At 61.7% G+C, this 23,430-nt stretch overlaps 1 protein-coding gene across 2 annotated transcripts; it reads right to left on the bottom strand.

Moving 5' to 3' along the window:
• Window positions 1-115: 115 nt before the first annotated feature.
• Window positions 116-18,002, bottom strand: EVPL (envoplakin; the record flags this gene model as incomplete). Of its 2 annotated transcripts, none has more annotated exons than XM_079725623.1 (22): window positions 116-3,807; window positions 4,523-4,615; window positions 4,721-4,831; window positions 6,386-6,469; window positions 7,182-7,332; window positions 7,882-8,075; window positions 8,206-8,344; window positions 8,432-8,610; window positions 9,944-10,133; window positions 10,351-10,503; window positions 10,665-10,819; window positions 11,155-11,301; window positions 11,754-11,876; window positions 12,839-12,934; window positions 13,131-13,238; window positions 13,329-13,490; window positions 13,602-13,640; window positions 13,848-13,973; window positions 14,730-14,856; window positions 14,970-15,124; window positions 15,474-15,573; window positions 17,905-18,002. In XM_079725623.1, the coding sequence occupies 22 exons, from the start codon at window positions 18,000-18,002 to the stop codon at window positions 355-357; spliced, it is 6,183 nt and encodes a 2,060-aa protein (XP_079581749.1). In that variant the 3' UTR covers window positions 116-354. The 2 variants fall into 2 exon arrangements, with proteins under 2 accessions (XP_079581749.1, XP_079581750.1); XM_079725624.1 differs by having other exon boundaries at window positions 9,944-10,116; window positions 10,406-10,503.
• Window positions 18,003-23,430: the final 5,428 nt, after the last annotated feature.

Below are 23,430 nucleotides of genomic sequence, written 5' to 3'. Positions count from 1 at the left end.
CCGTCCCCAGCAGGGCCAGTTGGGCGTGTCCACTCCCCAGGACCCAAGTAGTGCTGTCCCTCATGCTCATGCCCCAGACGAATCGACTCTTATGTTCCCAAATGTGAACAAGACACCAGGAGAATTCGTTTATTGGAAGCACTGGGTTGAGGGAGGAGGGAGGAAAACAGAACTGCTGATCTCCATCCAGGTCAGGGGACGGACTGGGCACCAAAGTCGGCGGGGAGGGAGCCCAACACCGAGAGTCAGACAGAGGGAAGACCCACCCCCTCGGATTGGGCTGCCCTGGGGGCAGGGGTGCATGCATCCTACCCTCCCCCCTCACACAAGCTCCTGTGACTGCTTTGGCCCCCGTCAGTGCAGGGAGCGCAGGCTAGTGCGGGAGGCCGAGCGGTAGCAGTGGTACCCCTCCAGCGAGGCTGGGAGGAGCAGCAGGCCGCTCAGGGGGTCCTTCCGGCAGCGCCCCATGGCCTCCTTGTAGCTCAGCCGTTCCTTGGAGATGGGGTCTGTCAAATCCTTCTCGTAGCTGGCCTCATCCTGCAGGAGCTGGGCCAGCTCTTCACTGATCATGCCGGAGAGTGTGGCCTGCACGACGGGGATGCGGCCCGTCCTCTTGGGGTCGATGAGCCCTCCGGTCAGGTGCTGCGCCCGCAGGTACGGGAGCATGCTCTCCTGGGGCATCCAGCCCTTCTGAATGGCCTCGCCCACTGACAGCCTCTTCCTGGTGACGGGGTCCTCGATGCCGGTGAAGCCCTTCTGGGCACTGAGCAGCCTCTGCACTGAGCTGTTCTCGATCAGCCCCCTCTCCACAGCCTTGTGCACGGAGTAGCGCTCCCGGCTGAGGAGGTCCACGATGCCCCCCGTGGCTGCCTGCGCCTCCAGCAGCTTCTGCCCGGTAATGGGGTCCAGCATGTTCTTGGCCACGGCCGTCTTGATGGTGACCTTGTTGTCCGTGGTTGTGTCGTAGATGCCGGCGATGGGGAAGTTGTCCTCGCTGAGCCCGAGAGAGAAGCCGAGAGAGAAACCGGGAGAGAAGACTCTGGTGCTCTGGGGGGCCGGGGAGGCCAGCGGGGACTTGGAGATGATGGTGCCGATGGAGACGGGGGAGCAGGGCTTGGTCTCCCCGGCCACGAGCAGGGCGAACTCGCTGATGGGCAGGTGGCCGTCCTTGTAGAGATGGTACTCCTCCTTGGAGATGTGCCGGCAGCGCAGGGCGGCCTCGATGGAGTACTGCTTCCCGCTCTTGCGGTCCAGGAGCACAGTCTCCTCCCCTCGGGGACCCGAGGTGGTGACCTCGTCCCAGTCACACTCGAGCTCCTGCAGCTGGAGGTACTGGCCTCGGTCGATGATGCCCCTCTTGTAGGCCTCGTACGGGGACATGTCCTTCCCCGTCTCAGGCTCCAAGATGGAGATCTTGGTGGAGAGGTTGGTCTCTCGCGTCTGGGTCTCTTGGTTGAGCTCCTCCCGGCTCACCTTGGTGTGGAGGTCCCAGAGGGTCCTCTCCTTCTCGTAGATCTGGTCCTTCTCGCGGAGGATGGCCGTCTCGAGCCGCGAGAGCTCCTGGCCCCGCTGGGCTGCCCTCTGCCGCTCGCTCTCTGCCTTCTGGCCGAGCAGCTTCGACTCCTCCTGCAGGCTCAGCACCTGCTGCTGCTTCCGCGTCTCCAGCTCCCGCAGCTCCTCCTGCAGCTGCCTGCACTCCTGGCTCTTCCAGTCCCGGGCCTTCTGGAGCTCGGCTTCCTCCCGCGCCCAGGTCGTCCTCAGCGCCTCCGCCCGCTCTACCTGCCCCCGCAGGCACCTCACCACCTCCTCCCGGCTCTGCCGGGTTGCGCGCTCCCTGTTGAGCATCTCCCACACCCGGGAACGCTCTCCCTCCAGGACCGGGTCCTTCTCCACCCTGATCACTTCCTTGTAGATGGTCTTCTCCTGCGGTTTGGTTTTCTGGAGCACGTCGATCTGCACCTGCAGCTTCTCGCACTCCCGACGCAACTCGGTCACCTGGCTCTTCTCCTGGTCCAGGTCCCGCCGCTGGCCTTCCACGGACTTCTCCAGGTCCGGGTCCTTCTCCAGCTGGACCACCTCCTCCACGATGACCTTCTCCTGCACCGCGGGAGGCCGCTTCTGCAGCTCCTGGACCCTCAGGATCAGCTGCCGCAGCTCCCCCTCCACGGCCAGCTGCTTTCCGCGGTCCTCCCGGAGGCTGAGCAGGCCCTCATCCTCCTGCAGGGCGGCCCGCAGCTGCTGCACCTCCCGCTCCAGCTGCCGCCGCCGGCCCGCCTCCTCGTCCAGGCTCCGGCTCAGCCGGCTGTGCTCCTCACGGCACTTCGGGTCCCTCCGGGTGACCACCACCTCCTGTACCACCACCTTCTCCTCGGGCCGCCTCCGCTCCAGCAGCAGGTACTTGTTCTGCAGCTCGGAGACCGCGTCCTCGGCCGCCCGTCGCTTCTGGGCCGCCTCCCACAGCTCCTGGCGCAGCCGCTGGGCCTCCTGCTCCAGGACCGGGTCCTTCTCGTGGCGCACCACCTCCTTGTTCACCATCCTGGTCTCCACCTTGGAGCGCTCCCGTCTCCACTCGTCGCGCTCCCCCTGCAGCCGGATGAGCTGCTCCTGGGCCCGCCCGCTGCCATTGACCAGCTCGTTGAGCTGGGCCTTCAGGTGGTCCATCTCCCGCAGCACCTCCGGGCTCCTCTCGTGCCTCACCACCTCCTGCGTCACCTGCTTGTACTCCACCACGGGCTTCTGCGCCCGCAGGACCGCCAGCTCGGGCAGTAGCCGCCCCGCCGCCTCCTCCACGCCGCCCCTCCTGCGGGCGGTCTCCTGCAGCTCGGCCCTGAGCCGCGCCATCTCCCGCTCCGTCTCCGGATCCACCTGGAAGATCTCGTGGACACGCTCCTGCAGGTCCACCCTGGGCTTCTGCTTCTCCTCCGCGCTGTGCTTGCTGCGCAGCTCCTGCAGCTCCCCGGCCAGCGCCTCGTTCTCCCGCCTCTCCGCCTCCAGGCGGCTCCTCAGCCAGGACACCTCTTGGAGGAGGCCTGGGTCCTGCTCTACCCTCTTCACCTCCTTCACGATCACCTTCGGCTGCACGGCCCGGATCGCCTGCTCCAGCTCCGCGATGCGAGCCTGCAGCCCAGCCACGGCTGCCTCCGCCCCCTTCCTCTGCGCCGCGTCCTCCTGCACCTGCAGCCTCAGGGCCTGGGCTGCCTTGACCATTTCCAGGTCCTTCTCCACCTTGACCACCTCTTTCACCACGACCTTCTCCTTCACGCTCGCCTCCTTCTGCTCAAGGGCCAGCAGCTCCGTCTTCAGCGCCTCCAGTTGGGCCAAGACGGCGGTGTTCTCCCCCCGCAGGAGCTGGATCTCGCTGCTGAGCTGGGCCACCTGGCCGTCCAGGCCAGGGTCCCTCTCGATCTGGGTGACCTCCTTGGTCAGCAGGTGAGGCTGCGTGGCCTTCCTCTGGTTCTCTAGCTGCAAGACCTTCTGGGCCGCCGCCTCCAGATCTGCCTGCAGGCCAGCCCGCTTCTTGCCCTCGTCCTCCACCTGGGACTTCACCCTAGACAGGTTGCTCTCCAGCTGGGGGTCCCGGGAGAACTCCACCACCTCCTTCTCCTCCAGTTTCTCCAAGGGCCGCTGGGTCTTCAGTTGCAGCAGCTGGTCCCTCTGCTCCTCTAGCTCGCGCTGAACCTGGGCCACCCGCTTCCTCTCCTCCTCCAGCTGGGACTTCAGGGCCTCTGACTCCCTCTGGGCTCGGGCTGGGCTCTCGGACCCCTGCCGTGCGTCAGGGGTCACCTGGATGTCCTCACTGAGCTCCTTCTGCAGGGTGAGAGGAAGAGGGGAGAGTCCTGGGGTGAGGGGAGGAAAGGGATAAGCCCACCCCACCCTCCTGAGATCAGGACCCTTCCCTGCTCCCTGAGACTTCCTAGTAGGTCCTGGGAGGTGGAACTGAAGACCTGGGACGCTTGGAGGCAGGATTTTGAGAGGCTCCATCAATGCCCAGGATGTTAGCATTCAAGGCAGCGTTCAGGCCGCGTTTGCAAATAGGAAGGTCCTCCCTTCCTCAACTTTCCCCCTTCCACTTCCACCCAGGCTCCCAGAAATGGGCCCACACTCCTCTGGGGGACCCTGGAGCACACCTCTGGGTGGGAAGAAGCTGGCCAGTCCTTTGGCCAGTCACCAAGTCATGGAGAGCACCTGGCTCCCGGTCTCTCAGGGATGGAGACCTAGGTGGCCTCTTGCCCACTGGGGCTGGATCCTAGGCTGAAGACTTTGTGGGGATTCTCTCCCGTCCCCACCGGAGCACTGCCCAGTGGCGAAGCTATGACCGCATCGAATGACATCTCCTGGTACTAACTCTGAGATGGTCACCAGCCTGTAAGAGCTGCTGGGGGAGGAAGGGAGCAGCACCTCCCTCAGGCTGCTGAGCTGTCCCGGGGCTGCAGGCTGCAGTGGGGGGAGGAAGGGGCGTCTGCCAGGTCAGTCACCGGGCCAGGCTGCTTAGTGCGGGAGCGGGTGGGCCTCATCCCCATACCTTCTCCAGAATCTTTCCCGCAAACTCCAGCTGGTGCAGTTGCTGCTGGTGCACGGCTGCAACCTCAGCGTAGGCCTTCATCAGATTCTTCTCCTGGAGAGGCCACAGGGAGGTGGGGGAGGGTGGTGTCAGCTCCTGCCTCAGAGGCCTCGGAGCCCGGCGGTGTTGAGGAATGAGGGATACAGAGCCCCGGCTCACCTGGGCCTGGATGCTCTCCTGCAGGGGAGCCACTCGGGGTCTCCTGGGGGCCGACCCCGCCTGGGTGGGCTCCAGGGAGCAGCGGTAGGTGTCTGCCTGCAGCTCATAGTCCTGAGCAGGGGGGGAAAGCACGACAGGCTGGCTGTCAGTGGGGGAGGTGGATGGAGGGGGAGGAGGGGACTGTCAGGGAGAGGGAGAGGGAGAGGGAGGAGGGAGAGGGAGGAGGGAGAGGAGGGAGAGGGAGGAGAGGGAGAGGAGGGAGAGGAGGGAGAGGAGGGAGAGGGAGAGGGAGAGGAGGGAGAGGAGGGAGAGGGAGAGGAGGGAGAGGAGGGAGAGGGAGAGGAGGGAGAGGAGGGAGAGGGAGAGGAGGGAGAGGAGGGAGAGGGAGAGGAGGGAGAGGAGGGAGAGGGAGAGGAGGGAGAGGAGGGAGAGGGAGAGGAGGGAGAGGAGGGAGAGGGAGAGGAGGGAGAGGAGGGAGAGGGAGAGGAGGGAGAGGAGGGAGAGGGAGAGGAGGGAGAGGAGGGAGAGGGAGAGGAGGGAGAGGAGGGAGAGGGAGAGGAGGGAGAGGAGGGAGAGGGAGAGGAGGGAGAGGAGGGAGAGGGAGAGGAGGGAGAGGGAGAGGAGGGAGAGGGAGAGGAGGGAGAGGAGGGAGAGGGAGAGGAGGGAGAGGAGGGAGAGGGAGAGGAGGGAGAGGAGGGAGAGGGAGAGGAGGGAGAGGAGGGAGAGGGAGAGGAGGGAGAGGAGGGAGAGGGAGAGGAGGGAGAGGAGGGAGAGGGAGAGGAGGGAGAGGGAGAGGAGGGAGAGGGAGAGGAGGGAGAGGAGGGAGAGGGAGAGGAGGGAGAGGGAGAGGAGGGAGAGGAGGGAGAGGGAGAGGAGGGAGAGGGAGAGGAGGGAGAGGGAGAGGAGGGAGAGGGAGAGGAGGGAGAGGGAGAGGAGGGAGAGGGAGAGGAGGGAGAGGGAGAGGAGGGAGAGGAGGGAGAGGGAGAGGAGGGAGAGGAGGGAGAGGAGGGAGAGGAGGGAGAGGAGGGAGAGGGAGAGGAGGGAGAGGGAGAGGGAGAGGAGGGAGAGGGAGAGGGAGAGGAGGGAGAGGGAGAGGAGGGAGAGGGAGAGGGAGAGGAGGGAGAGGGAGAGGGAGAGGAGGGAGAGGGAGAGGGAGAGGAGGGAGAGGGAGAGGAGGGAGAGGGAGAGGGAGAGGAGGGAGAGGAGAGAGAGGGAGAGGAGGGAGAGGGAGAGGAGGGAGAGGAGGGAGAGGGAGAGGAGGGAGAGGGAGAGGAGGGAGAGGAGGGAGAGGAGGGAGAGGGAGAGGAGGGAGAGGAGGGAGAGGGAGAGGGAGAGGAGGGAGAGGAGGGAGAGGGAGAGGAGGGAGAGGAGGGAGAGGGAGAGGAGGGGGAGGGAGAGGAGGGAGAGGAGGGGGAGGGAGAGGAGGGAGAGGAGGGAGAGGAGGGAGAGGGAGAGGAGGGAGAGGGAGAGGAGGGAGAGGGAGAGGAGGGAGAGGGAGAGGAGGGAGAGGGAGAGGAGGGAGAGGAGGGAGAGGGAGAGGAGGGAGAGGGAGAGGAGGGAGAGGAGGGAGAGGGAGAGGAGGGAGAGGAGGGAGAGGAGGGAGAGGGAGAGGAGGGAGAGGGAGAGGGAGAGGGATAAAAGGGACAAGCTGAAGTAACTGCTTACCTGCAGGGCCGCCTGCAGGTGCTGGGAGAGGCGGGATGCCATGGCCCTGTCCTGCTCTCGGCCCTGGATCTCCTGAAGCAGCCTCTGCCGGGGCAGAAGGGAAAATCAGGAAATACTGCTCACCTGGACTCTCCTCCAGCTGGGCACCTCCAGGGCGTCAGGCAGCCAGTACCGCCCGGAGGCGGGAAGGGCTCTGCAGTTATCCACCGTGGCCTCTGCCCAGGACATTTCACCCCTCCACACACACACACCTGGCCACGCTATTTATTCCTCAGGCCTCAGCCTGCGTGTCAGTTCCTTCCAGGCTGCTTGCCCTGACCCCCATGCATGTCCTGCAATGGGCTCCCGCAGCGCTCTGGCTTCTCCACCAAAGCACTTAGCAGCGTCACGGCCTGGGATGCACCGGCCTCCGCCTCAGACTGTGGGCTGCCTGAGGGCCGGGCTGTACCCCCGCCCCTGGTTCATTACCAGCATGTAATAGGGGCTTGGCAAGCATGAGGAAGAGGATGCCGTAGGAGGGGGGGAACCCTCAGGAGCATAGGGCCCGCTGTCCACCTCGGACCAGACAGAGAAGGGCTGGCTGTTTCTGTGGGCAAACTGGAGCATTTGGGGTGGGGGGTGTGACACAAGGCCTTCTGGGGTCTGAGCTTTGAGGTCATTAAAACACTGGCCACTAGAGGGCCACATGCACACAGGCAGCTCTCCCTGTTGGGGAGGTGGCCCGGGAAAGGGATGCGGCTTGAGGGCCCAGTTCTGGGTACCGGCCCCCAGGTCGCCTGCAGCCCCAGCTCCTCACCTTCTGCACCTGCAGCTTGTAGGCAATCTGGCTGGGCCCGTCTCTGGGCCGCACCTCATTGCGGGGCAGGTGCTCCAGCCAGGAGTTCAGGTTGTCCCTGCAGTTCTTGAACCGCTGGTAGGTGAGGCCAGCGTCCTGCGCCATCTTCTCCCTGGAGGAGGATGAGGCCCAGAGCAGAGGTGAGAGCTGCCCTCAGGGGACAGGTGAGGGGTGCACGGAGGAGGCTGGTGGGTGCCTCCCTCCCTGGGACAGTTGGGGAGGGCTGAGTGACCCACCATGCCGATTCCCTAACTCTGGCCCTGTGCTGGAGCTGGGCATTCAGAGATGGACCGGACACTCTCTGCCAGGTACCACCTGGGAGGTCGGTGCCGTTATTATCCCTTTTTTTTTTCCTTTTTTAATTTATATGGATGCGCCTGGTCTTAGTTGTGGCACATGGGATCTTCATTGCCGTGTGCGGAATCTTTAGTTTGGGCATGCGGGATCTAGTTCCCCGACGAGGGATCAAACCCGGGCCCCCTGCATCGGGAGCGTGGAGTCTTAACCACTGGACCACCAGAGTAGTCCTCTATTCCATTTTAGAGGTCAGGAAACTGAACCTCAGAGAGGTGAAGTCGCCAGTCCAAGGTCACACAGCTCACCAGCCGGGCCACCGTGCACCGTGGGGCTGTGCTATGAGCCGCGATGGCCCCGCACTCACCGCAGGTCCAGCTGGTCACCCACGGAGTGGTAGCGGTCCGTGAGGGCCCGCACCTGGCGCTGCTGGCGCGGCAGGTCTTGGCAGAACTCATGGAAATTACTGTGCAGCGTGCCGCACGTGCGCTCGGCGGCCTTCAGCTGGCGGTGCAGCCCCAGCACGCAGGCCTGCTGCTCCAGCAGCTCCCTCCGCTGGCGCTGGGGCAGGAGGGGACACAGCGTGATGCACCCTCATGGTTCGGTCGGACGCCACCTCCACCCTCCACCTGCCCTCAAATGCTTGGTCAGGCTGTGGCCCCCTTCTGCCAGGAGGCCACCAGCCCCTCACCTGCAGCTCGCTGACCCTTTCCTGCAGCGCACCTGGGCCTGCAGGGATGGGGGCCTCCTGCACCAGGGTGGACTCGAAGCCTCGGATGACCCTGTCCGCATCCCGGATCTGCCGCTCCAGACCCAGGGCAGCCTCGGCTCTGCCACAGAGGAGGCCAAGGGTCAGATGCCCCCTTGGCCACACCCATGCGGCCTCGCCCAGCGGCCCCCATCCCCAGAGCACTCACTTCTCCCCGTAGAGTCTGCAGAGAACCTGCACATCACTGTACTTGTTCTTGACGTTGCTGAGGGCCACAGGTAGGTGCAGGGTGGTGGGGCCCGCAGGGTGCCCCGACAGAAACGCCTCACACTCCTGCTGGGCTGCCGCCTTCTCTGCTCCCAGGCTCTGCAGCCGCTGGGCCATGCCCTGGGGTGGGGTGGGGCTCAGGATCTCTGCTCTGGGCAGGTGGCTTCCACCCAGCCCTCCTGCCGTGTCAACCTAACTCTGCCCAGGAGGCCCGAGAGTGTGGTGGAGACGTGCTCGGGCTCAGTTCCCAGGTAGATGACCATGGGCGGGTTAACCTCTCTGACCCTCAGTCTCCTCATCTACAGAATGCTTGATGGGAGGATGAGACGAGACCCTGTGAGTCAGGAGCTCTTGCCCACCTTGGTCGTCATGTCACTATCCTGTTCACAAAACCTTCAGTTCCCTGCCCCCTCGCTCCAGGTCAGGCAGCAAAGCCCTAGCTCCATCCACTTGGGGTTATTGCGTTGATTCTTTTATCAGTTATTCACTCATCCAGTCCATAAGCCACTGGTGCTGACTCCATGCCGCGCACTGCCTCCTTTCCAGGTTAACTGCACCCCCGACACCCCTGACGCTGTGACTTCAAAACCCAAGGACCTATTTGGAGACTGCCAGGTCCCAGGGCAGTGGTAACCAGGGCCCGGCATGGGCAGAGGCATCGCTGAGGCCGTGTTACCGCACAGTGCCTCCTCCTGCCACTCCTGCTTCCTCCCCCTGCCGCCCCAGGACCCCATCTGCAGCACCTTTCCCACCTCTGGAGCCCTCCCGCCCCCCGCCAGCGCTCTGAACCAGCTGAAACGCTACGGAACACTGCCGAGTGAAAATAACAAGTTGCACGATAACGTGAACAACGAGCTTCAAATTTTTAAAAACTATATCCAGACAAGGTATTTGAGTAGAAACCAGTTTGGAAGGATACAACCCAAACTGCTGCCCCCCAGGTAGGGGGGAGCGGCGGCTTTCACTGTTAGCACTTCTGAGTCCTTCTGTGATCATGTTTATACTCCTGCAACCTCTCCAGGGAGGCTCCCTGCCAGCCACCCGGGAGAAACCACCCCTAAGATGCTCCAGGCTTCCTGCTGCTCTCAGGACTCTCGCCAGAACACCCCTCCAGCCTGGGGTACAGGGCCTTTACTCTGAGCCCTGCCCCTCTAGAACCTTCCTGGGCCTCGCTATACTTCATCCTCAGGACACCCAGACGAGTTGGGTATTATTCTGCCTTTTTTCAGGGATGAGGAAACTAAGGCCCAGAGAGGCTGAGTGAATTGCCCAAAGTCACAGAGCCAGTCAGTGGAGGAGCCAGGATGGGAACCAGCTTGCGTGAGTTCTGGACTGTCCACTCCCTTCTTCCACCTCGGGGCCCCATGGCTGCTCCCACACTTGCCTCGTCTTTACTTCGTGCACGCCCCCAGGGCCGGACCACTTCTTATCCCAGCTGCCCTGCTTCACCCACCTTGTGGCTTTGGATGCGGCCCTCCAGGTCCTCCAGTGGTGTGGTGTGGCTCAGCGGGGCCCGGATCCAGGTCAGCACCTGCTTCTCTATCTGCCCCAGGTCCTCCTCCAGCCGGGTCATCTGTGTCAGGAGCTTCTGGGCCTGTGGGTCGGCTGGGGCTGAGCTGGTTGGAGCTGGGGGAAGAGAGTGCCTTTGAGGGTCCAGGGCCTACCTCACGTCTGCCTGTCTGCCTGGTGGGCCCCTCCCTGAGTGCCTGCAGAGGGTCCTGTGTGGGGTGGGGCGGGAGGGCCATGGGCAGTGCCTAACTGAGGGAGGGACATCCCCAGGGGCTTGCCAACCCAGGAGATGGAATCCCCAGAGCAGAAATCCTTAATTCAGGGTCACCCCCTGCCTGTGGCAGCCCTCACAGTGACCAGAGTCGAGTCTGCTCCCTCCCCCTGTTCCCTGGCCAGCCCTCGGTACCCTTCTGGCTAGGCTGTAAGGGCTCTGCAGCACTGGCCTTCAGGCGGCTCTGGACTGTGGTCAGTTTCTGCTTCAGGGCCTGCAGCTCCGAGGCCAGCCTGGAACAAGAAGGAGATCAGAGAAGGACGTCCCTCCACTCTCTCCCCTCGGCCCCAGCAGTCACTGGTCCAGGCGAAGGCCAGCAATGGCCTCAAACCACAGGGCCCATTCTGGGCCCACAGCCTGCCTCCTGCCCCTGTGGATCCCCAGGCAGACTCACCTGGAGGCCCTGGCCACGGCTTCAGGGTCCGGAGCTGGGATGCAGAAGCAGGCGGCTGGGGCACATTTGGTCTCGCCTGCTGGGCCCTGGACCAGCCAGGTGTGCGGGTCAGTGTTGTCTATCAGCGTATACCGTTCGCCCTGCAGCAGCTGCACCTAGGGGGCAGGTGGGGAGGGGCTCATGCAGGCTCAGGGGCCTGGCCGGAGAAGGGATCAAGGCCAAGGTGGGTAGAGGCTGGGGACGGGGACAGGTAGAGGGACAGGAGCTGGAGCAGGGGTGCTGGGGTAGGGACAGGCCAGAGGCAGGACAGGGCTTGGAGAGGGGTAGTGCTCGGGCAAGGGTGGGGCGGGGGGTGGGGCAGTGGCAGGAGTGGGTAGGAGGGGGAGGGGAGGGACTGGAGGAGGGAGGGGAGGGACTGGAGGGGGCAGGGGTGGAGGGGGCAGGGGTGGGGTGGGCGGGGCTGGAGGAGCTGGGCAGGCAGAGACTGTACTTCTCCCATGTCCCAGTCACAGATGCTGTCCACGTGCAGGGACTGCTGGGGTGGGTTCCTGCGCTGCGGCAGAGGGGCCACCTCCCGGCTCCGCAGCTGCAGGTCCCCAACAGTCTTTTCGGCCACAGCCAGCTGCTTCTCCTCTGCCTGCAGGGACCCAGACAATGGGGGCTCAGGCCAGCCCCATATGTGCCCCCCAGGAGGGCCGGGGAGGGGTCTGGCCCTCATGAAGACAGGGTCTCTTAGCAAAGTAAAAGGAGCCCCTCCCAGGGCACCCAGGATCCTAGGGCCTGCTGGTTGGGGTGGGGTGGGGTAGGGGGCTGCCCAGCATCACCCAGGCCTGCAGAATGGGAGCTGGAGGGGCCTCAGAGCTCTTCTGGGCAGCCCCTGTCACATTACCGATGAGCATACTGAGGTCCAGAGGTGGGAAGGGCTTGCTGGTAACAGACCAGGCTCCTGCTGCTGCAGCAGACCTCCTTCTCCTGCTCCCAAGGCTGGGGCTCTGGGCAGGACTAAGTACCCGGGAGGCCTGAGGCCCAGACACACAGGCAGGCCCTGTTCTCAGGAGTGGGTGCAGGGGCTGGGTGGGGCCATCTCACCTCCAGCTGCAGCAGCTCTGTTGGGGCGCCAGGTGGGCCCCCGGGGGCAGGGCTGTACTCTGTGTCCAGGCTGGAGTTGAGCTTTGCCAGGGTCTGGCTGACAGAGTCGGCCTCTTCCTGGAACTGAGGTCGGTAAGTGGTCAGGGGCAGAGCTGGGGCACCCGCTGCCCTAGGGCACCCCGCAAAGCAGCTAAATGCAAACCGGTTAAACCCAAACTGCCACTTGCCCGCCGGCCTTTCTATCCAGGCACCGCAGTCCTTAACTAAAGTGCTCTGCGGATCAGGCATTGTGAGGTCACTGAACTTCATTTCTTTCAGTGTCGTAAAACACTTTGGTTTGCGTCCTTCCTGCACAGATAAAGGGCAGTGCCCCTCCCGCCTCACTCTAGCACCTGGAGTCCTGGCTGGGACCCTGGGTGCCCAGGGTGCCTCAGAGTAGAAGCTGGGAGTGTGCTTTAAAGATACATCCTACAGTTGGGTGATATTGCGGAATTCTCATCAGTGGGTGTGATAATGGTATTGTGGATATATAAAAAAATGCCTTTTAAACAAAAGAAAAGGGAAGAAAAAAATCCTTGGCTTTTGTCTTTCTCAAAGTAAAATAAACCATTTTAGCTGGAAATTATTAAAAAAGAAGTCCCTGTTGTATATATACATTTTTTTATTTTTAATTTTTTTTTCTTTTTCTATCTGTAAGTCTATTATGTCAATGTTTGTCAACCCTTGTTTCATTATTGTCCCTTCTAAGGAGATTTTTTAGACATTTTTTTCCTTACTTTCCCCATCGTCACCATGAAATGTTAGTATTATAGATATGCTGTATATCCTTTACGTACGTGTATCTGTGATTTATGCATAAAAAACGATTTTTTTTTTTCACCCACGAGAACCAACTTTCATCCCCCAGGAGTGATATCACCCTGTTGAGAATGTATGTGTGACATTATTTTCCCCCTGGGAACTAGTCACAACAACACAGCTCTGTCTTTTTTATTCGGTGCCTTGACCCCTGAGATGCGAGCATGTCCTGCGGTGTCCTCCAGATACAGCCCCGTCCCCCTGCCCGGCCCTGCCCGCAGGCTCACCCGGCAGTAGTCCTCCACGTGCTGCAGTTGGCTCTCCTGGCAGATGCACAGGTTCAGGAAGTTCTGCCACTCCAACTTCAGGGCCTCCTGGTGGGCCTGGGGGCGGCAGCACGGAGTCCTCGGACCGCGCCCCGACCTGGTCCATCCACCCGCCCACCCACAATGCTGGTCCTGCCCACCGTCTCTCACCCAGGTGGTGTCTCCCTCTCCGTCTTCCCAGCCCCCCTGGGAAGCTCCCCGAGTGAGGGAGTTAGGGTCCCCGAGGCAGCAGGGAGTGGGAGGGCCTTCGCACCTGGATGGGCCCCACGGCCGGGTGCCCGATCTCCACCAAGCGCTCCCCGTCACGCTCCAGCTGGTTCACGCACTGCTCCTGGCTCAGAAGCTCGTGCTGCCTGAAGTGCTGGGAGAGTCGGGAGTGGGCGGTGAGAACGAGGATGTCCTCGTCCCCCCACCTCGCCCCCCCAACTCGCCCCCACTTGCCCGCACTGACCTCGTACTCCCTTCGCACGCCCACGGGGTCTGCCATGAGGTCGCTCCAGTCCTGCTGCAGGATGCACTGCTGCTGCTGGGCCAGGGTGCTCAGCTGGCGCGTGCAGCCCTGCAGGTGCGTGTACAGGCTGCCTAGGCTCTCCCCTCGCCACAAGGCTGCCTTCTGTGCTCGGGCGAGAGGCAGGGAGAGAGAAGCGGTAGCAAGAGGCACCATCACGCTGTGTCCCACTCCCGGCCCGCCCAGCCCGCCAGCCTGTCCCATCCCCCGGCTCACCAGGAGGTCCTGGTATTGGCTCTGGATGCTGGCCGCGTCCTGCCTCGACCAAGGGAGAGAGAACGCAAGCGCAGTGAGAGATGGGGTGCAGGGGAGAACGTCCCCACGTCCTAGGCCTCCCGTGCCCCCCTCCTCCACCCCTAGCCCTAGAGGGCCAGCCAGGCCTCACTCAGGATCTGATGGGAGAAAGGGAACTGGGGCTGGGGCTGGGGCCAAGCAGGGATGTGCGTCCGACAGCTCACCCACCGGCCCTGTGAGGCTCTGCAGCTGCTGCCCATAGGCCTCGATCTCCTTCTTCAGGATGTTGTGCTCGGCGATCTGCTGCTCCAGCTCCGCCATGCCCGGCCCGTACGGGCCCTCACAGACCTGCTTCTGCAGAAGGGCTGGCCGCTCAGCTCTGCTGCAGGGCCTGGGGTGGGAGCCCTCCTGCACCTACCCTTCCCCTGGCCCCTGGCATCCCCATCGGCAGAGGCGGAGCTGGTCACTGGGGCAGAGGGTGGACAGGTGGGCGCCTGGGTGAATGGCTGCAGCTCACCCTGGGGAACATGCTATTCTCCAGTGGCCCTGGCCGAGGCCTCAGCATCGCATGACTGAGGACCCTGAATCTCACTGGTCCCTAGGACTCAGGGCTCAGCCTCTGAAAAGTCTCCACGCTCCGCCCTGCCTTCTGCCGGGACACCTCCAGCCTGGCTCCAGGAGCCCGTGCACACCCTGCCCTGTCCATGCCCTCCCCTGTCCCCTTGTTGTTATCACAGCACCCCTTCTGTCGTGATATCAAAGCACAATTCCTCACGTGATGCTCAGGGTGCCCGTGACCTGGTTCTGCCTACCTGCCCAGAAAACCCCACTTCCCATCGCACCCCAGGCTTCCTCCAGGCCTCTTCCTTTTCTCTGGAATGTCCTCTCCTCACCACCTGACCCCAACCCAACTGAGCCCTCCCACCTGCAGGAAGCCTTCCCTGACTGCACCGTCGCCTCTGCCCACTCCCTTCCCAGATGGCTAGCTGCCCCCAGGTCCAAGCACGCATCAGCCCCTGACGAAATGCAGCTCTGGGTTGCCCTCTGATTGCTGCTGGGTGTGACTTCCAGCTCCTTGAGGTGTCTCCGACTTTGGGGATGGCTCCTGACCTTCTTCTGCTCCAGCACCCGTGCCCAGTCGACCCTGGGCCCCACGTCAGGCGGCAGCACCATCCTCTCATACAGGGCGCGGTACTCGGAACACTCCTGGGTCACCCGCTCGTGCAGCTGCTTGATGCTGCCAAGGAAGTGGCCAGTAGGTCGGAGCTGGGCCCGGGGCTCCCCCCGGACACCCGGCGCCTCCATCCTTGAGCCCCAGCCCCCCACCGCCACCGCTCCCACCCCACTCACTCCTTCTCGATCTCCTCGGCCTGCAGGTGCTTGAGCCGTCGGGCCTTGTCCACGTCCAGGAAGAGGTCCTTCAGCAGCTCCTCGGCCTCCTTCAGGCTACGGCCCACCTCCCCTCGGTGCTGCAGAGCCTGGCCCTGCTCACTGAGTTGCCGGTCCTGCGGCAGCAGATGGCATCCTCACTGCCCGCCGCTGCTGCCTGAGCCCCACCCTGAGGGACTCTGGCCAACCTTGGTGCCCACACTGGCAGAGGGCAGGGCATGGACACCTGCGGGGCGGACTCAGGACTCAGGGGAGGCCTGGGCCCTCAAGCCCCTTTGACCCCCCAGGTTAGGAGCCCGACAGAGGAGGGATAAGCCCTCTCTCCCACTGTGTTTGGAGAGTGGCGAGGGAAAGACTGGACTGTCTGTCCACCTTCACCACGACAGGTGGGCACAGGAGGGACCGCCAGGCATGGCAATGGGCCTCCCAGGTGCCCACGCCCTGTCATCTGCCCCCAGGCCTCACCTGCTGCAGCTTCTTCTGGGTCTCCAGGATGTCCCTCTCCACCTGGTCGGCTTTGGCCTGCATGCGAGAGATGAGCAGGGCCAGCTCCTTGGTGGCAGCTCTGATGGGTGGTGGGGACAGAGGGCAGCGTGGTTGGAAAAGGTCCCTCTGTTTCCCTTGGGCAGAGGTCTGCCCACCTGGGTGGTGTCCCTTCCTCCACCTGCCCCGTCCTGCCCTACGGCTGGGCTCACTGCCCTGGAAGGAGGAGTCCAAGACCTGGGGAGCTCTGGCCTCTCTGCAGGAAGCTCTGTGAGATACCCAGTTCTGGGCGGGGAAGCGCTGCCTCCATAGGAGGGCTCAGAAAATGGGGGTCTCGGGTGTGCGCGGCACCGCAGAGCCAGCAGACCTCCCTGTCCTGGAAGTGTGTCCCCAACCCCGCCTAGCTCCCTGCCGCTTCTTCTGGCTGTAGGGCAGGCAGCCCGCAGGGGAGTGAGTGAATCACTGGCTCAGCCCCTAATACCTGAGACGGAATGGCTGGATCTTGGGGAGGGGCAGTTGGGCTGGCTGGGCACAGGGGAGCAGCAGCGTGTCCCCCAGCCCAACTTCCATTCACGCCAACCCTGTCTCCCCACTGCTGCCCTGGGCTCTTCCTGTGCCTAAGCTAACAAGCTTCCAGAGGAGACACACAGCACCGGGGCAGGGGGAGGCCACGAGATTGCCAGGGCACCCTTTCCAGATTTAGGGGTTCAGAGCCCAAACTGGGACCTGACTTGCCCCAGGCCACACAGCCAGGAGCAGAGTATGAGCCTGAACCAGGTTGCCAGGGTCCTTTCCCAGCCTCTGTAGGGCGCCTGCTGTGGAACTGAGCTCACTCTGGAGCCCAGAGGCTCGAGCAGACCTAATAAAAGGCAGAGTGGTCTAAGCCGCAGGAGCACAGCACCCTGTGAGGTCACAGTCCTGGGGAAGGTAAACCTTCATGAGCTGGGCCTTGAACCAGGGGGCAAAGGATAAGCCTCCTCCAAGCAGAGGGGCGGTGACGCAAAGACACAGTCTGAAAGAACTCTGACAGACGGCCTGGTTTTTATCCTTCTCCACCACTACAGCTGTGTGATCTTGGGCAAGTTACTTAATCTCTCTGTGCCTGAGGTTCCTTACCTGTAAAGTAAGGCTCTAGTAATATCTACCTCACCGAGTCATTACGTTAAGAGAACTGATTCATCTTAAGTGTCCTGGGCAGAGTCAGAACCCAGTTAAGTGTTAGTTTTTATTCCTCTGGAACGTAGGCGCTTCGAAGGCAGGGAGGGACCTGTCGATTCTGTTTACGATGGCATCCCCGGGGCCTAGAACAGTCTTGGCACACAGTAGGTGCTCAATAAATGTGTTGAACAAGCAGATTGCACATGAGGGGAATGATAAGCCCTCCTGGGGCGGCTGCAGCCAGAGGACAGGGCCCTAGGGACCGAGCTGCCAGGGAGCCTCCCTGGGGATGGGAGCTCTGGGTCCTGAGCCCTGGGAGCGCTGCTGGGAGGAGCACACTCCACCCTGCGCAGGGAGGACAGCTCGCTCCAGTGAGTCTTAACTGCCGTCTTTCCCGTCTGCCCAGAAGCCCAGCCTCGGAGTCGTCACCCTGGTCCCTACTGGGGTGATGGGCCTTTCATCTCCACTCCCACCTCCACAACCAGGAGCCCGCGAGCCGCCACCTCCACCCTGCAGAGGGGACTGATGGCCAGTGAGTAGGAGAAGGCTGGCCAAGTCTGCATACTGTGCGGCTCTGGAGAGCTGGGCTGGGCCCTGCCGGGAGCTGGGGGAACTGAGAGAGGTTCTGAGGATGTCTGGGGCCCACGGGCCCCTCCCCCTTCCCTCCAGCACCCCCTCCACACACCCATAGGGTGAAGGAATCATCTCAACTCTGTAATAAAACTCTCAAGGCCCGAGGCGTGAGCCAGGTGGGGAAAGCTGCAGCTTGGACGTGGGGGCAGCACAGCCCTGCCTCCGGGCACCCCACCTGCCACCTCTTGGCTTCTCCGGCCTCAGTCCTTCTGCCCACCCTGTGCTGTGCCCAGGTCCCACGGGTCATCAAAATCCAAGCAGAGCATTGAGAGCAGAGCCATGGACAGGGAGACAGTCCCCCAGCCTCCCAGCAGAGGAAGGCAGCTGCTCAGGCCCCCATCCAGCACGTCTACAGTGCAGCCTTAACCCGTGGCCTTCAGGCCCCCCGGAGAATGTGGGGAGCCCCAGGCCATCCCTGGTCTCCTGCCAGGGCTGGAGCTCAGCCTGGGTCTGGGAGAGAGAGTCCAGCCCCAGGCTCTCGGCCTCAGGACACCGAATGCCAGCACTGGGCTGGCCCTGGCTCTGGCCTGCTTCCCCCAGGTGGCTGGAGCACCTGGGTCTGGCGCCACCCTGGCCCCAGCCCCCTCCCCGGGCCCCAGCCCCCTCCCCCGGCCCCACTCACCGGCTGTGCTTGTTGGGGGACCCCTTGGGGGAGCCTTTGGCCAGGGAGGCCTTGGGGGACCCCTTCCCCTGGGAGCCTTTGCTCAGCCCCTTGAACATGGTGGTGAAGGCAGGTGCAGGTTCAGGCTGGGCTCGGCCGGCGACGGCAGGCGGGTGGCAGGCAGCTGGTGTGAGGCCTCGCTGGCTGCTCAGCTGGGCTCTGGCGAGGTGGGGCGGCCGGGCACTGGGCAGGCGGTTTTTGTGCGGCCCCTCCCTGCAGGTGAGGCAGGCCAGCGGCCGGGGCTGTGCGCATGCACCCACGCTTGCCCACACCCCCCTCACGCCCGCTCCTGCACAACCAGTTTGGGAGAAAAGGGCACAGCCCAGAGGGTGGGGCGCTCGAGACTGCCTGACTCTCAGAGGAGGTTTGGACTTGTTACACTCACACACCCAGAGCCAGACAGAGTCGGCAGAGATCACACCCAGATGCAGAAATCGCAGGGTCCAGGAGGGACAGGGCTCCAGACAGGTGTGCGTGCGTGCGTATGCACGCGCAGGCTCAGGGACCGAGTCCGACCTTAGAGCTTGGGCTCAAGGTTAATAAACACCTCCAGCCAGCACAGTGCTGTCAGGCACGCCCCCACCCACAGCTCTCAGCCTGCCGGAGGGGGGCTGCTCCCTGCCAGCTCAGGGTGGGTGGGAGGCCCTGGGCTCTCTGCTCACCACCAGGGCATCCAGGTCTCTGTTCCACGTCCTCCACCGACATGATGGGGCAGCCAGGGGGCATTCACCCCGGCAACTGGCACGAGGTACATTTTAAAAGTGGACACCACCCAGCCGGCTCCCCAGAGCACCAGCCCACAGTCCTGCAGCCCGCTAGTCCTGGTGGGCTGGTTATCCCACCTGTCCATGGCTCCGGGGCCAGATACAGTCAGATGCGCATTGCTGGGATCCTCGGAAGTTTCAGAACAGCGCCAGAGGGGCCGGGACTCCTCCTGGGCGCCTCCCCCAAGGGCCCCCAGCACTAACCTTCAGGTGCTGCTGCGCCCAGGGTCTGGAGGAGCCTCCTGGGAACCCACTGTTACTTGGGTTTCCTACCTGCCTCTCCTCTCTCCCCAGAAGTGGCCCCTGGTGGCTTTTCTGTAGTCAGATGGAGTGTCTAACAGCAGTGCCAGCTTACCGGTCTTTTCCTCACATTGAGGGCCAGGGAGGTCATCTTGGGAGCTGCCTTCTCCTGTGGTGGCCCCCAGGATCTTCAAGACAGGTGTGGGTTCCTCCATTTCCAGGCACTCATTTCACTGCCCCAGCTCAAGTCCCTTCTATAGATCTAGAGTCATTCCCTGGAACCATTACAGTTTCGGTGGAAGGAGGGTTTGAGGGGGAACAAAGGGGGAGGGATGCAGACAGGCTGGGTTTGGAGCGCTGGGACATCCTGGCAGGCCCAGCTGAGGACAGAAAACAACCGAAGAAGAGATAAGGGTCCCAGCCCACTAGGGAGATCAGGGACAGAGGTCTGAGACTGGCCACATGCCCCCTGGGGCAGAAAAGGCCCGAGTCCCTTTTGGCTGCATCTCATGAACAACCCACTGAATTTAGCCCTGGAGAAGGGACACAGGAGTCACCATCTATCCTGGAGGGGGAGGGGCTAACAGTGGTAGTGGCGGTGGGGAGAGCAGCAGGAGGCCTTGACGCAACAAGTAGCAACAGGGAAGCAGTGGTTTCCAGCTGTTCTTCTCCCAGATGAGTGTGATAGTGAGATGGAGCCAGATAAGGAAGCCTGGCCCAGAGGCCACTCACCCTCTGCCCCAGCCCTCCTCCCCCTGTTACTCGTGGGTGACAATTTTCTTCCAACCACTAGCTGCATGCCTGCCATTTACTGTTCTCAGAAAGGGGCCCATTGGTTGAAATGCCTACCGGGTTCAGCAGCCAGCCCTGACGGCTGGCCTCTCACATCATCAAACCCGAGAGCCAGCTCATGTCCTTATCTTTGAGACTGGGCAAGTGATAGCAATATCCCAGGAGGGCCAAGACAGGAGACAGCAGCCCTCAGTCCACTGTCCTGCCTCCCCGAGAACTCCAGGCCTTTCTTGGGAGGGGGTGGTCATTGGAGGCGGGGGTCCCAGGGGGGAAAATGTCCAGACTCCAGCCCCAGGAATGGGAGCAGCCAGGGGAGGCCCCACTGAGCTGTGGCCCCCAGGTGGAGGGCAGGCAGTGAGACTGAGATCTGGAACGTTTGAGCTTTGCCTCCTGTCTGCAGAAGCACCCCTGGAAATAAGTGAGTACCATAGGGGGCCCTCACCCGCCCCAGAGATGAACTGATTCACTGCAAGAAAAACAAGGGCTGAATTCCTGGCGTGACTGTCTAAAGCCAAATCAAATCAGACCCCAGCTCCCAGACAGGGCTGCCGTGCCACAGGCAGTGACACCCAGGTCTCTGAGCTGGCTGTCATTGCAGGATGATCCTATTCAGATAGCAGTAACCCTGGCCCCCCAAGACGAAGGCACAGGAGAAAGGACAGGGACAAAGAAAGATGTAGGGTTTTTAATATCTGAGGGAAAAAAAAGAGTCGCTCATTTAGAAGGCTGGGATGGAATCACCAGCCTCCGTGGCCACCTGCACTGTCCCAGCCCCGTCACTCTTGAGCACTTGAAACGTGGCCGGTTTGAATTGAGATGTGCTCTTAGTATAAAATTCACACCGGACTTCAAAGACTTAGCATGAAAAAAGGATGTAAAATACCTCAATAATGTTTTATACTGACTACATGTCAAAATGATCTTTTGGATATATTGTGTTAAATGAAATATATTAAAAAAACTAATTTCACCTATTGCTTTTTAAGTTTTTTTGGCTTGTAAACAGCAGAAGTTTATTGCTTACAGTTCTGAAGGTGGGAAGTCTGAGGTCTGAGCACCGGCATGGTTGGGTGAGGGCCCTCTTCAGGGTCATGGATTCTCGTGCTTTCCTCACATGGTGGAACGGGTGTTGCTATTTTTATTTAATGCGGCTACTAGAAAATTTGAAAGTACAGACAAGGCTTGCATTTTTGGCTCACAAAATGATAATTCTATCAGACAGCTCTGACCCAGAAGCCAGACTGGGTCAGCCTTCCCAGGCCTCCTCCTTTTGAACCAGAAAGGAGTCCCAGGACCTGGCTTCTTGTCCTGTCCATGAGGCCTTCCCCTTGCCTGGACTTGCTACCCGCCCTGTGGATTGAGAGGTTTGAGATCAATGGATCCCCAACCTCCTTCCAGCGCTGTGACTTCCAGCACTGTGGCAGCTCATTCACATGCCCCAGCCTGGCGCTTCCAGGCATGTGAGGTGGGCCACTCACAGCTCATGGGGCCCAAGCCCGGAGCAGAAGGGCTTATCAGAGCTGAAAGCAGTGTAGTTCCCGGCTCTGAGGCTGCCATGCATGCATGCAGCTAGGCAACAGGGTGGCAGCTTGGACAGTGTGCCAGGGCTTAAGTTACCCACTCTCTCCTCCAGCTCATGGGGTCCTGCAGGGAGGGGCATTCTCCTCCCTGCTGAAACAGATGGCGGCAACTGCCTACTTTTCCCTGGGAACTGTAACCTGTCAGGCTTCCATATGCTCCCTGATCAGGACAAGCTTTGCCATCTCAGGAAACTGCCCTCTGTCTGTACAAAAGCTCTGCTACCAGACCCTTGGAGCCGAGCTGGCTGGTAACCTCTCTTGCCTTACACTTCCCTGGCCGGCTGAGAAGCCAAGGTGCCTTCACCGGCTGGGCGTAGCGGACAAGGGCTGGTGGGGTGGGGACTTCAGGGATGGGCCTCCTTCTGTCCACAGGTGCTGGGGGAGGAAGGGGCTGCGGCCCCAGGAATCCACTGGGCAGTTTGGAGGAGGCTCTCTTGGCTGCCAAGTCTGCCCAGCAAGTCTGATAAAAAGAAATACTGAAGGTTGGCCTGGAGACCGTGGCTTGCCCAACTAGAACAGAGCGGGCAGAAAACGGTGCTGGCTATTCCTTCTGGGCCTTTTATAGAGAGAGTCTAAAGGAAGCAACTCAAGCAAACCAACCACCCAGTCCTGCCCATGTCGTGAGAATAGGGCTCCCCATACTAGGTGGCAAGAGAGAGAACACAGAGGGGACCTCAGGAGTCCCCAGGTCCCGAGTTGGCTGGGAGGGCAAGGCCAAGGATGTCTTGGCTATCTGTCCCTCCCTAGGAGTGGTTCCCTTTCCCTACCCTTGGGCAACAGTGGCTGGCCCCAGTTCACCTGTGGGACCAGTGCTGGTACAGCCCACACCTCTGGGCCATAGCAGCAGCCTGCTGGCACAAGCCATGCCTGCATTCCAGAAGTCTGCAGCCCGCCCACTCTCACTCAGGCACTGTGGAGCCTCCAGGTCTCCCCAAGTTGCCCAACGGCTCTGGGCCTCTCTGTCATCTTGAAGACAACAGCTAGGCTTTAACAGCCAGGTCTGGGGACCTGCAGCCCTGTTGTGGAGAAGTTCAGGTTTAATGGAGGCGGCTTAGCCATGTCCCTTACAAGGTCAACAGCCCAGCACAGCAGCTGGGGAGAGAGTTATATTGGCTGTACTAAAGCAGCAGGGGTTCAGCTGCAGCAAACCCCGTTCAATGGTCTGTGGAAGAAAGATTTATAAAACAAACAAAAAAATGAAAGAACGAATAGATCTTTATAGCTGAGGGGTAGGCCTTCCTCATCAGTCTTTGTTGCCAGGAAACTGGAAAGCACACAAGAGCAGCTCATTACACTCAGCCTGTTGTCCTAATGACATTGCCTAGACCTAGCAGGACTTGGCTCTGGGGAGGGAAAAGGAAAAAGACAGTGGGGCCTGCCGGGAGCAGGGAGCAGGCCGGCTATAAGCGGAAGGCTCTCCTCACCTCTCAGCTGCGCTGGCCCCACCAGCTTGGTGCACAGCAGCCTGGAGCCTGGGCTCAGGCTGCATGGCTACAGCTAGGAGGAGAAGAGACTGTTCCACGAGTTCAGTCCTAGCTAGGCAGGGGCTCCCTCTGCAAGGCCCCAGGTCAGGGCCAGGACAGGGCTCAGGGGTGAAGGTGGCCTACAGGCAGCAGTGGAGGGAGAAGCATGGTGTGCTGCCAGCTCCATCCGTGGGGGAGCGAAGGGAAGGAAATTCATTTGTCAAGGGCCTATTGGTACTAAGCAAGCCCTCTGCATGGCAGAGAACCAGATGACCCCATCTTCCAGGGGATGACCCCTACCCTCCTTCCATTCCAAGATGAGTGAGAGCTCACGAACATCACCAGCTTTCAGGGACCAGTTACCTGCCCGTTGTAACTGCACTGCTTCCTGCCAGAAGGTCCCTGGGAAAAGTTCAGCCAAACAGAAAGAACGTGGTTCTTTTCCAAGGGGTCATTCAACCGCACACTGAGCGTGAGGACACATAGTTGCAGCTAACGGAGGTGAACAAAACCATCTGCTGAAAAGAGGGACCACAGAGTAGCAAGGCTCCCCTTTCCAACACAATTAAAATCACCACAGTGGGTGCGGCCGAGGGAGGAATGCAGTGCCCCCTGCCTCGGAGCTCTGCAGGTCTCGGCCCCAGCGTG

This window comes from Hyperoodon ampullatus (genome assembly GCF_949752795.1).
Source record: "Hyperoodon ampullatus genome assembly, chromosome: 19".
NCBI lineage: Eukaryota > Metazoa > Chordata > Mammalia > Artiodactyla > Ziphiidae > Hyperoodon > Hyperoodon ampullatus.
Note: the sequence above shows the minus strand (reverse complement) of the source record. Positions and strands in the feature narration are given on the sequence as shown.